The sequence below is a fragment of the Mustela erminea genome, chromosome 5 (genome assembly GCF_009829155.1).
Source record: "Mustela erminea isolate mMusErm1 chromosome 5, mMusErm1.Pri, whole genome shotgun sequence".
Taxonomy (NCBI): domain Eukaryota; kingdom Metazoa; phylum Chordata; class Mammalia; order Carnivora; family Mustelidae; genus Mustela; species Mustela erminea.
Genome location: NC_045618.1, coordinates 105,249,953 through 105,262,875, shown reverse-complemented (window position 1 = coordinate 105,262,875; position 12,923 = coordinate 105,249,953). Strand labels below are relative to the sequence as shown.

Sequence of the window (12,923 nt, the reverse complement as noted above, 5' to 3'; positions counted from 1 at the left end):
ACTGGAAAAAGAACAGCAAACAAAGCCTAAATCCAACAGGAGAAGGGAAGTGATAAGGATTAGAGCAGCAATAAATGATATAGAAATTAAAAAAAAAAAGTAGAACAAATCAACAAAAGTAGGAGCTGGTTCTTTGAAAGAATTAACAACAGCAACAACAACGAAAAGAGTGATTATCAGATAAAAAAAAATTGGGGCGCCTGGGTGGCTCAATGGGTTAAGCCGCTACCTTCTGCTCAGGTCATGATCTCAGGGTCCTGGGATCGAGTCCTGCATCGGGTTCTCTGCTCAGCAGGGAGCCTGCTTCCCTCTCTGTCTCTGCCTGCCTCTCCATCTACTTGTGATTTCTCTCTGTCAAATAAATACATAAAATCTTAAAAAAAAAGAAAAAAAGGAAAGAAAAAAAAGTTAAGGAAAGATAAACCCCTAGCCATACTTACCAAAAACAAAAGAGAAAGGACCCAAATAAATAAAATCATAAATGAAAGAGGAACACTGCAGAAATACAATTATAAGAGAATATTATGAGCAATTATATGCCAACATATAAATTCCTAGAAACAAATAAACCACCAAAACTAAAACACGAAGAAATTGAAAACCTGAACACGCCCATAACCGGCAAAAAAAATTGAATCAGTAGTAAAAAATCTCCCAACAGATGAGTCCAGGGCCAGATGGCTTCCTTGGAGAATTCTCTCAAACATTTAAAGAAGAATTACTAGCTGTTTTTCTGAAACTGTTCCAAAAAATAGAAATGAAATGAAAACTTCCAGATCTATTCTTGAGGCCAGCATTACCTTGATCCAAAAACCAGAGGGTTTTAAAAGAACCCACTAAAAAGGGGAATTACAGACCAATATACAGTCCTGGTGAATGTGGATACAGAATGTGGATGCAGAATGATACTATCTAATTGAATTCGGTAGTACATCAGAAGGATTATTCACTATAACCAAGTGGGATTTATTCCTGGGCTGCAGGGGTGTTCAATATCTGCAAATCAATCAGTGTGATACACTGCATTAATATGAAAGAAAGGATAAGTACTGTATGATATTCTCAATAGATGGAGAAAAAGCATTTGACAAAATACAGTATCTTTTCTTGACAAAAATCCTTAAGAAAGTAGGAATAGATGGAACATACCTAAACATAATAAAGCCCATATATAAAAGACCCACAGCTACTGTCATACTCAGTGGGGAAAAACTGAGAACTTTTTCTCTAAGGTCAGGAACACGACAGAGATGTGCACTCTTAACCACTATTGTTGAACATGGTACTGGAAGTTCTAGCCTCCACAGTCAGACAACAAAAAGAAAAGGCGTCCGAATTACCAAAGAATTCAAGCTCATGCTTTGCAGATGATATGATACTCCATAGAAAACTGCTGCAGCTGATACAGAAATTCAGCGGTGTCACAGGTAATAAAACCACAAAGAAGTCTGTTGCATTTCTGTGCACCGATATTGAAGCAGCAAAAAGAGAAATCAAGGAATCAATCCCATTTACAGTTGTACCAAGAACCATAAGATACCTAGGAAAAATCTAACCACAGAGGTAAAAGATCTGTACTCTGAAAACTGTAGAACACTTATGAAAGAAATTGAGGAAGACACAAGGAAATGGAAAAACATTCCATGCTCATGGATTAGAAGAATAAGCATTGTTACAGTGTCTGTACTATCCAAAGGAATCTGTGCATTCAGTGCAATCCCTGTCAAAATAACACCATCATTTTTCACAAAGCTGGAACAAACAATCCTAAAATTTGTATGGAACCAGGAAAGACCCTGAATAGCCAAAGGAATGTTGAAAAAGAAAACCAAAGCTGGGGGCATCACAATTCTGGACTTCAAGCTGTATTACAAAGCTGTGATCTTCAAGACAGTGTGGTACCAACACAAAAATAGACACCTAGATCAATGGAACAGAATAGAGAACCCAGAAATGGATGTACAACTCTATGGTCAACTAATCTTCAACAAAACAGGAAAGAATATCCAATGGAAAAAAGACATTCTCTTCAACAAATGGTGTTGGGAAAATTGGACAGCAAAATGCAGAAGAATGAAACGGGATCATTTTCTTGCACCATACACGAATTCAGAATGGCTCAAAGACCTAAATATGAGACTGGAATCCATCAAAATCCTAGAGGAGAACACGGCAGCAACCTCTTTGACTTTAGACACAGCAACTTCTTACTAAACATGTCTGTAGAGGCTGTAGAGGCATGGGAAATAAAAGCAAAAATGATTGGGACTTCATCTAGATAAAAAGCTTCTGCACAGCAAAGGAAACAATCAATAAAACTAAAAGGCAATGTATGGAATAGGAGAAGATATTTGCAAATGACATACCTGATAAAGGGTTAGTGTCCAAAATCTGTAAAGAACTTACCAAACTCAACACTGAAAGAAAACAAAAATCCAGTCAAGAAATGGGCAGAAGACATGAACAGACATTTCTCCAGAGAAAATGTACAAATGGCTAGTGGACACATGAAAAATGCTCCACATCACTGAGCATCAGGGACATAACAGATCAAAACCACAATGAGATACCGCCTCACAACAGTCAGAATGGCTAAAGTTAACAAGTCAGGAAACAAGATGTTGGTGAGGATATAGAGAAAGGGACACCATTAGTGGGAATGCACTGGTGCAGCCACTCCGGAAACAGTACAGAGATTTCTCAAAGAGTTAAAACTAGAACTACCCTATGAATGAGCAATTGCACTTCTAGGTATTTACCCAAAGAATACAAAAACACTGATTCAGAGGGGCCCATGCACCTCAAGGTTGATAGCAACAATGTCCGCAGTAGCCAAAATATGGAAAGAGCCCAGTTTTCATCAACTTGATGAATAAAGATGAGGGTGTGTGTGTGTGTGTGTGTGTGTGTGTGTATACACAGAGATATGTGTGTGTGTGTGTATATATATGTATGAATATTACTAAGCCATCAAAAAGAATTAAATCTTGCCATTTTCAGTGATGTGGATGGAACTAGAGGGTATTATGCTAAGCAAAATAAGTCAAGCAGAAAAAGACAAATAGCATATGATTTCACTCATATGTGGAATTTAAGGAACAAAACAGGTGAACATGGGGAAGGGAAGGAAAAACAAGATAAAAACAGAGAGGCAGGCAAACCGTAAGGAATTTTTATTTTTTTTTAAGATTTTATTTATTTGACAGAGAGGGAATGCACAAGCAGGGGAAGAGGGAGAAGCAGGCCCGCTGCTCAGCAGGAAGCACAACATCAGGCTTGATCCCAGGACCCAGGGATTATGACCTGAGCCGAAGGCAGATGCTTAATGGACTGAGCCACCCAGGCACCCCAAGAAACTCATGACTATAAGGATTACAGGGTTGCTGTAGGGGAGGTGGAGAGAGATGGGGTAAATGGGTGACAGGCATTAAGGAGGGCACTTGTAATGATTACTGGGTGTTATACGTAAGTGATGAATCACTAAATTCTACCACTGAAACTAATAATATGACGTATGTTAACTAACTAAATAAAATCTAAAAGAAAAGAATAAATACATACAAAAATATATATAAAAAACTTTATATTTGTATCTAAGTAGGGAAATAGAAGTAATTTTTTAGACTTTTCATTTAAGTAAAATACCTGTATGAGTATTGAGAATGGCTCTTTAAACAATAGTATACTTTGCATTGCTTACTTGTATTTAATGTATGAATTGTTAAAGAATAAAAACCATTATAGAAGAGATTAATATGACAAATTATTTAAATATGTTCTGCTAAAATAGATACAGTTTTAAAAGTAAATTTCCAGAAGGCCAGTTGAGTACAGCTCTGTTCAAATTCTTGTAGGGGAACACAAATGCTTTGAACCCAAGAGAGTAAAGAAGGAAGTACATACATAAGTATACATGTACATACATACAAGGTATAGGTATGTACGTATGTAAACCCTTTTTCAAGATTGTGAATCGGTGTGTGGGTGCGTGCACACAACATGTTTTAGTGTTGAAGGAGATGGCTAGGTGATCATAGGGCAAAAGACTTTACAGAAATCTTATCTCAGTGTTCTTTCATTCTAAAGTGCTACAAGGATATGAACCAGGTGATCAATTTCAAAGAAAGCAACTGAGAGAAGATACTATGTTATTAGTTTTCTACATTTAATTTTACTTAAGTCCAATAACTATTACTATTGGTGATTCATTAGGACATAGACATAGCTTTATTGCATATAATAATTCTTTTATTGAGATTATTACTATTATGATTATTATTGTAGTTAAACCAGAACTGTGATAATGTATTTCTTTCTTCTTCATAGGGTTATTCCCACTGTGTTGATGTTTATATAAAGCAGTGCCAGGAGGTAACATAATAGTACACTTTATTGGATTTTATTTTATTTTATGCTAATCTGTATTTTTAGAACCATTTAAAAACTATATATTCACTATGTAAAATGGCTCTATTTAGGGTGCTTACTTGAGAAATGATATATTTGAAGATGCAGCAATACTCTGTCAACGGGTGAACAAACAAGTTGGAGATATCTTTAGTAATCCAGAAACAGTACTGGCTAAACTTATTCAAAATGTATTTGAAATCAAACTGCAGGTAATTTTAAACATCAACTAAATGGTTCTTAAAGCAATATGTGAATTTTTTTCCTCTGTTTTTAAAGTTTTTTTTAAATTTAGTTTATTCATATAATGCCCTTTGGGATAATAATCTGTTTATTCAGTGAAGGGGAAAGGAATGACAATATCATGCTTTTTTAAAAAAATACTGTTCATCAAGAAAAAAGGTACTAATCATAATCACTAAGCATCATCAGAGCACGTTTGAAATTTATTCCAATAGCAGTAGTAGTTGTAACAGGTTATAGAGGGGTAGCCTCAGATTTTAATTTTTATTGGGTGCTCACTTTGACCAATAGATGGCATATGTGAAGTTGAGTAAAAATTGCAAGTGCAATCTGTAGAATTTTTTTAATAATATGTACTAATATTAAAAGAAAAAACACAGTAATTTAATTTACAAACCTGACTCCCATAGCATTATACATTAAAGCAACGTTTCCCAAACTGTGTTTACTACTGGATTAAGCAACACTGATGTGTTTTTTTTGAAACATAATTCAGGACTTTTCATATGCTTTGAAAGTACTAATGTGTATTGTGATTCTCTGGAAACAGGAGTGTAAAGTACAGCATTTCCCAATTTTAGAGTAGTATCTGTTAATGTCTCAAGGAACACTAGGGTTATATCCAGGCCACAGTTTGGGAAATGCTGCTTTTAAGGAATTGACTATATCAATATAGCCTCAGGTTTTGCTTTTTAAATGTACTTTATGAGGCAAGATGGGCCAGTTTCAAAAGAAAAGATATTTTGAAATTCTTAATACTTATTCCCAAGAGGGCTATAGATGAACATGTAAATATGAGAAGCATTAAAAATTAAAAAACTTATTTTTTTATATTGGTATATTTTCCATGCATTGCCTTTACCATTGTATTTTAATCAGAACAATTAAAGAATGTGGAATAATTTTAGAGAAAAATATATTTACTTACATGACAAAATGTTGACTTTTTTTTTTTTCCAGACTTTTGTGAAAGACCAGTTAGAAGAATGCAGGAAGTCTGATGCAGAGCAGTATCTCAAAAATCTCTATGATTTATATACAAGGTATACTTTTAATTACTAGAAAATAGGAAAATAGTAGCAGCTCAGATTTCCTTTCCTTTTTTTTTTTTAATAGAAAATGAAGTATTCAGGAATTTTTGAGTAATAGTTTGTCAGATAGCAGTATACCTTTTAGCATTAAATCTTGGTTATATAGACTACTATTGTACAAAGAGCAGTATTTTTAGCTTGTTAACTTAAGGAATTGGATATTATGCTGTATAGTCATGTACTTTAACTTTTTTTTACGTTAAGACTCAAAAATTTTGTTTCTGGTTTTAATTGTAAGCTAGTTCACTGTTCTTTCATTTTTTTTTCTCTAAGAGATAGTATAATTACATTTATCTGGCATTTAAAACGTTAGAAATTGAGAAAGTCACAAATTCTTAGCAAATGACAGTTTCAGCCTTAAGTATATATGAAAATTTACCTTGGGCTTTGTAATTGAAAGTGTAATATTTGGAAATACTGTATCAGAAGCTTCTTGTGGAGTTTTTTCCCCAGTCCTTTTGCTGTTCATCAGTGTTATCATTTTGAGAGGAAGGTTTTCAAAATTAATCATAGTCAGGAAGTCCATCCCAACAACTTTTATTGTGAGCCTGTCTTTAATAATGTGAAACAAAAAAATTAGAGGAAAGTCTACATGGCAAAAGAAAAAAGAGAATGAAAGAAAGTAGATCTCTCAGTATTCTGACGTAGATACCATATCAGGAATGGCATTAGAACATATTGAAGTCATTCTGCCACTGTTGCCATTTCTAGACTGGTTGGTTGCCTCAGTTTCCTCTCCGAGAAGCAAAATTATCTGTAGTCAGTTTTCTAAACTGCAGTGTTGTTTGTAATACCCTTTCTGCATTACATATAGCCCTGTGCAGCTGCTCTTTGTATCCTAAGTGCCTTTCAAGGTTTAAGAAATGGTGGTTTAACATGTTATTAAAATCACATTGTAAAAATATATATTCCTTAGTATTGTCACTATACCTAAAATATACATTAATCTTTTTTTCCCCCTTTTCCATGAAAAGAACCACAAATCTTTCCAGCAAGTTGATGGAGTTTAACTTAGGTACTGATAAACAGACTTTCTTGTCTAAGCTTATCAAATCCATTTTCATTTCCTATTTGGAGAACTATATTGAGGTGGAGACTGGATATTTGAAAAGCAGAAGTGCTATGATCCTACAGCGCTATTATGACTCAAAAAACCATCAGAAGAGATCCATTGGCACAGGAGGGTGAGTGTTTTTGTTAAATGTTGTAGTTAAAGCTAAAGATTTTAAGAACTTTATTATATTTGGACAAAGTTGTCAAATATTAACAGTCAGTGAGTTTTCTGTGAAGAACTCCTTTAACTCAGCTCATTTACACCATTGATCAAATCCTGTCTCTTGAGCCACGTGTTGAAATGCAACATAATATAATTAAAATGTAAAGCAGAATACCAGCACTATAAAGAGTTCTGTAGTCTCCTTTTTCCCCCCCAGATTGAGTGAATTATTCCAGGTTATTAACTAGGAAATACGTTGTTTCTGTTGTTGCAGGTGTGGGGGAAAAAACAGCAAATAGTTTACAGTTTAGATACATTGAGCTTTTTGATGATCTGGGGATAAAATTAATATCTTGAAACCTATAATTATTCACATACTACAAAAAAATGATTTGCTATAGGATTAGTGGTACCTCTTATCCAGATCTCAACCCATTTGATTCTAGAATGAAGAATGACTTATGCAGACCCATATAATTAGAATATAGAGTACACTCAAATCAGTTTCTTGTTTCCCAGTTGGTCATATACTAAATCATGATCAGGGAGTGGTTATAATTAGGAATAAGAAGTGACATCTGAAAGGCAGCAGCAAGTAAGGGAAGAGATAAACTAAAGAACAACCATGAGAATTAAAAAAAAAAAAAAAAAGTAATAGTTTGGGGTGCCTGGCTGGCTCAATCAGTGGAGCATGCATCTCTTGACCTCAGGATTCTAAGTTCAAGCCCCATGTTGGGTGTAGAGATTACTTAAAAAAGAAAAAATCTTTATTTATTTGTTTTTAAAAGATTTTGAGAGCGAGAGAAAGAGCATAAGCAGGGAAAGGATCAGAGGTAAAGAGAGAAGCAGGCTCTCTGCTGAGCAGGGAGCCTGATGCGGGGCTCATTCACAGGACCCTGGGATCATGACCTGAGCTGAAGGCAGATGCTTAACTGAGACACCCAGGCTTCAAAAAAATAAAATCTTAAAAAAAAAAAAAAAAAAATTCATAGTGGTTTAGAGCTAGGTATTCTAGGAGCAAAAGAAATCCAATCTTCTAAAGATACCACCATATAGTAAATGTTCAAAGTAACCCTCAGTCATTAAGCTAAATTATGTTTAATATATCTTGTTTAATAATGATAAAGAAATGTGCAATATGCTCAAATGACTAAATCTATTTAAAAAACACTAAATTTTCAAGTTTATTTTAAGCAGGACCGTTAGTTATATTAACTTATTTGGAATAGTCCACTTTATAAGGAAACCAAACAAGAAACTTTTGGTTGTTGAGTCAGAATTATAGAGCGGAGAGAGAATTTAAGGGTCATAACTCCAAATATACTCATTTTTCAGAAGATGATTTTCTGTTTAGAGATTAAGGCTTGAGACGCCTGTGTGGCTTGGTCGTTAAGCGGCTGCCTTCAGCTTAGGTCATGATCCCAAAATCCTGGGATCAAGCCCCGCATCAGGCTCCCTGCTTGGCGGGAAGCCTGCTTCTCTCTTTCCAACTCCCCCTGCTGTGTTCCTTCTCTCACTGTGTCTCTCTGTGTCAAATAAATAAATAAAATATTTTTAAAAAACGATTAAAAGATGAAGGCTTATTTTACTTTGTAGAACTAATTATTGGAATTAGAACTTCTAGGTCTGACAATTAGTCCATTTTTTTCTGATGATGTATACTAAGTTGAAGAGTACTTGAAATCTGTGTAAAGTGTTCTCTTTTCATTTGTTGTTATGATGCATTAGTATTCAGGATTTGAAAGAGAAAATTAGACAACGTACCAACTTACCACTGGGGCCAAGTATCGATACTCATGGGGAAACGTTCCTATCTCAAGAAGTGGTGGTTAATCTTTTACAAGAAACCAAACAAGCCTTTGAAAGATGTCATAGGGTAAGAGTAGTTATAAATTTATTTTACTTATATGGTTTTGTTTTTTAATCTTTGCCTTATTTATAATATATAAATGTGCTCTCTGGTTAGGAATAACTATTTTTTGTAATAAAAAATGATAGAGGGTTTGTTTTGGAGAACAGAATTATTTTAAAATTATTTAGAAGCATATTTTAATATAACTTTAAAGTTGAATATACAAATTTTTCTTCTATAAGTGATATTAAATCAAGATATGAAAGGGAGATTTAGAGCCATCTCATAAAGAAAGAGAGCATTAGGGAAAGAAGGGTGTTTTAAGAACCCAGATAGCAAAGGAAAAGTTGACTCCATTAAAATTTAGAATTTCTGTCCAACAAACACACTTTAACAAAGGAAACAGATAAGTCACAGCCTGTGAGAAGGTATTGTAACCAATATTACTAGCAGAAGATTATGTAAAACAAATAGTGGGAAATAATTGTACAGCATATGCTATGCCCCAATGCTCTTTAGATATCCAATAGCTCAATTCATCATTGTAACAACCTTGTGAGGTTTTTATTCCATTTTACAGATGAAGAAACTGAGATACATACTTCTTAAGCAATAGAATGGAGAGTTGAGGTAGTCTTAATTTTTTTACTTGTATTGATATATATGGTCTATATTTTATATTGATGGACAGTAAATCAGTATAAATTACTCATTTAAATATAAATAAGTAGAAAACAAAGACTATTAAATGCCCGTCTGGGTTCTCAGTACATAAAGTAACTATCATCTGAGTCCATTATATGTGGTAGCCAAGAGTGAGGTCTCTGGAATCAGCCAGAGAATGCAAAAGCTGGCTCAACCACTTCTTGTGGCCAATTACCTAATGTCTTTAAAGCTCAGATTCCTTACCTACAAAGAGGAGATAATATATGCAAGTTATTTTGAAAGAAGTTTTGATAAACACATGTAAACAAATACAGAAAATGTAAATTACCAGGAAGATATTCAATCTCACTAATAGGAAAATGAAACTTAAAATGGGAAAATAACTATCTTATTCTCATTCAGTCTGCAAAAATTAAGTCTGATGATACTAAGTGTTGGTAAGGATGAGGAGCAATAGAAATTTTCTTATGCTACCAATGGAAGTAAAAATTGGTATAGTTTGGATAGTAACTTGAGAATTCCTTAGAGAAACTCATAGGTCTATATACCATGTCTAACATCATAGCAGCATTGTTTATCATGGTGAAAAATCACAGAAGCAAATTGTGTGCCTCGAAAAGAGAATTGATAAATTGACATTGTTCATACACTAGAAAGCTATAGAACAATTTAAATGACTAAACTAGAGTTATATGTATCATATATCTCAAAAATACAGTGTTGAGAGAAAAGAACAAGATGGGGGAAAGATATATTCAGTACAATACCACTATATAAAGTTTTTTTAAAAAGTAGAAGAATACCTCATATTGTTTAGGGATGTGCACAGGCATAAACATGATAGATACAGGGTAGTGTTTGCCATGAGGGAGGAGTACCTAAGGGACTTTATTCATATGTAGGACTTCCCTTCCTCCCTCCCCCGCAAAAAGAAAAAAATCTGAAGTACATTTGGAAAAATGTTAATATATGACACATCTAGGTGGGTGATGGGTGTATTTGGTAAATTACTGTCTCTAGTTTTCTGAATGCTGGAAATAATGTTAAAATATTTCTAAAGATCATTGAACCTGAAGCTGTCAACATTATATTGTTTGCATCATAGTAACTAGCTCTGTATCATGACCTTTTGTCTGGAAATTAAAAGATGGAAATTCAGTTGGAAGTTCAGTGCAATCTGATCCAAGAAACACGTGTTTACTTTGTAGCAGCTGATATGTTAGACATTGAGTTTGTAAAAATAAGACATACATATTACTTTTGCATACTGTGGAGAAAGAAGGGAGACATATAAATAATCAGTGCAAAATAGGTACACCTTGCTGGAACCAAAGACAATGCAACCAGCTCTGCCTGGTTAAAGAATTGAGGAAGAGTATTTATTTGAAAAGGTTTCAAAAAGAAGGGAACATTTTAGGCCTGAGTCTTAAAGCTACATAAGTTATCTTCAAGAAGGTGATTCTTGGAGAGAATAGTTCATGTAGAAAGTAGTATGCAAAGATCAGCTGTGCAGCATAAAATGCTTGAAATAAAAATATACATGGGAGAGTAATGAGAAAGGAAGTTGAAAAGATAAATAGACTTTTTGCATACCATGCTTGAAAATTTAGATCTCACCTTGTAGATGATGATGATGCAAGCTTTAAAGTATTATTTAAAAAGGGCAGTGTAATAAACAGATTGGTGCTTTTTTCCTTTTTTTTTTTAAAAAGTAACTTTGAGATACCTTTGACATTTAGTAAACTACATTTATTTAAACTGCACAATATGATAACTTTGATAAGTTACGTCTACATTTCTGAAGCTTTAATTTCAGCCAAGATAATGGACAGATCCATCACCCCAAAAAGTTTCCTTTTGTCCTTTTATAATCCCCCTTTTCTCTTCCTTCATTTCTGTCCTCAGAGAACCACTGATCAGCTTTATGTCACTGTAGATTTGTTTTCAAAAGGAGGGTGACATTTGAGGACTGAGTCTCAAAAGCTAAATAGGATATCTTTAAGAGGTTCATTAATTTTCTAGAATTTTTTGTGAATACTATGTTATAATATGTACATGTGTTTCTGGTTTCTTTCACTCAGCATGATTTTTTTAGAAATTTATCTGTGTTGTATATGTTACTTAGTATACTCCTTTCTGTTGCTGAGTCTTATTTCCTTTCATGAATATACTACAGTATATCTCCTTACTTATTGATAGACATTTAGATTGATTTCAGTGTTTGACTATTATGAATGAAGTTGCTGTGAACATTCAGGGATATGTCTTTATGCAGACATATGCTTTCATTTCCCTTGGGTATATACTTAGTAGCAATATGGCCAAATCATATAGTATTTCTTTTAAAGGAACTCCCAAACTGTTTTCCAAGGTTGTTGCTTCTTTTGATATTCCCACCAGCAGTGTGTGAAAGTTTCATTTGCTCCCCATGATCTCCAACATTTGATATGATCAGTCTTTTTAATTTTAGATAGCCTAATGGTGTGTAGTAATATCTTAGTTTTAGTTTGCATTTTCCTAATGACTAATTGAGTATCTTTTCATGTGTTTATTTGCTATTTGTACATATTCTTTAGTGTATTTTGTGTATTTTGTGCATTTAAAAAATTAAGTTATTTTCTTGTTATCCTTTGAGAGTTCTATATGCATAGATATAATAAATGATATATTCATAGATAATAAATGACATATTCATTTATCAGATAGATGATATGCAAATGTTTTCTTTCAGTCTGTGACTTGTCTTTTTAATCTTTTAACAGTGTTTTCAAAGACTAGAAGTTCTATTTTATTTTATCTTTTCAGTATTCCATGATTCATTGTTTAAGCACCACACACCCAGTGTTCCATGCAATACGTGATCTCCTTAATACCCACCACCAGGCTCAACTAATCCCTCACCCCCTCCCCTCCCCACAAACAAAACCCTCAGTTTGTTTCTCAGAGTCCACAGTCTCTCATCTCAATCCCACTCTGATTTCCCCCAATTCACTTTTCCTTTCCTTCTCCTAATATCCTCCATATTAATCCTTGTGCTCCACAGGTAAGTGAAACCATATGATAATTGACTTTCTCTGCTTGACTTATTTCACTCAGCATAATGTCCTCCAGTCCCGTCCATGTTGATAGAAAAGTTGGGTATTCATCCTTTCCGATGGAGGCCTAATACTCCATTATATATATGGACTTTACCTTCTTTATCCATTCATCTATTGAAGGGCATCTTGGCTCTTTCCACAGTTTAGCAATTGTGACCATTGCTTCTATGAACATTGGGATACATATGGCCCTTCTTTTCACATCTGTATCTTTGGGTTAAGTACCCGGTAGTGCAATTGCCGGGTCATAGGTTACCTCTATTTTTAATTTTTTTTTTTTTTAGATTTTATTTATTTATTTGACATAAAGACAGAGAGAGAGAGAAAGAGAGATTACAAGTAGGCAGAGA

The 12,923-nt window shown here is 34.0% G+C and overlaps 1 protein-coding gene across 2 annotated transcripts in view; it reads left to right on the top strand.

The window, feature by feature from the left end:
• EXOC5 (exocyst complex component 5) overlaps window positions 1–12,923 on the top strand; it is a 61,588-nt gene that overhangs the window by 33,398 nt on the left and 15,267 nt on the right. For both annotated transcript variants that reach the window (XM_032344311.1, XM_032344310.1), the window contains exons 8-12: window positions 4,327–4,371; window positions 4,479–4,619; window positions 5,611–5,693; window positions 6,716–6,925; window positions 8,686–8,833. In XM_032344311.1, coding sequence (XP_032200202.1) covers window positions 4,327–4,371; window positions 4,479–4,619; window positions 5,611–5,693; window positions 6,716–6,925; window positions 8,686–8,833 — 627 coding nt within the window. The remainder of the gene's footprint in view (window positions 1–4,326; window positions 4,372–4,478; window positions 4,620–5,610; window positions 5,694–6,715; window positions 6,926–8,685; window positions 8,834–12,923) is intronic.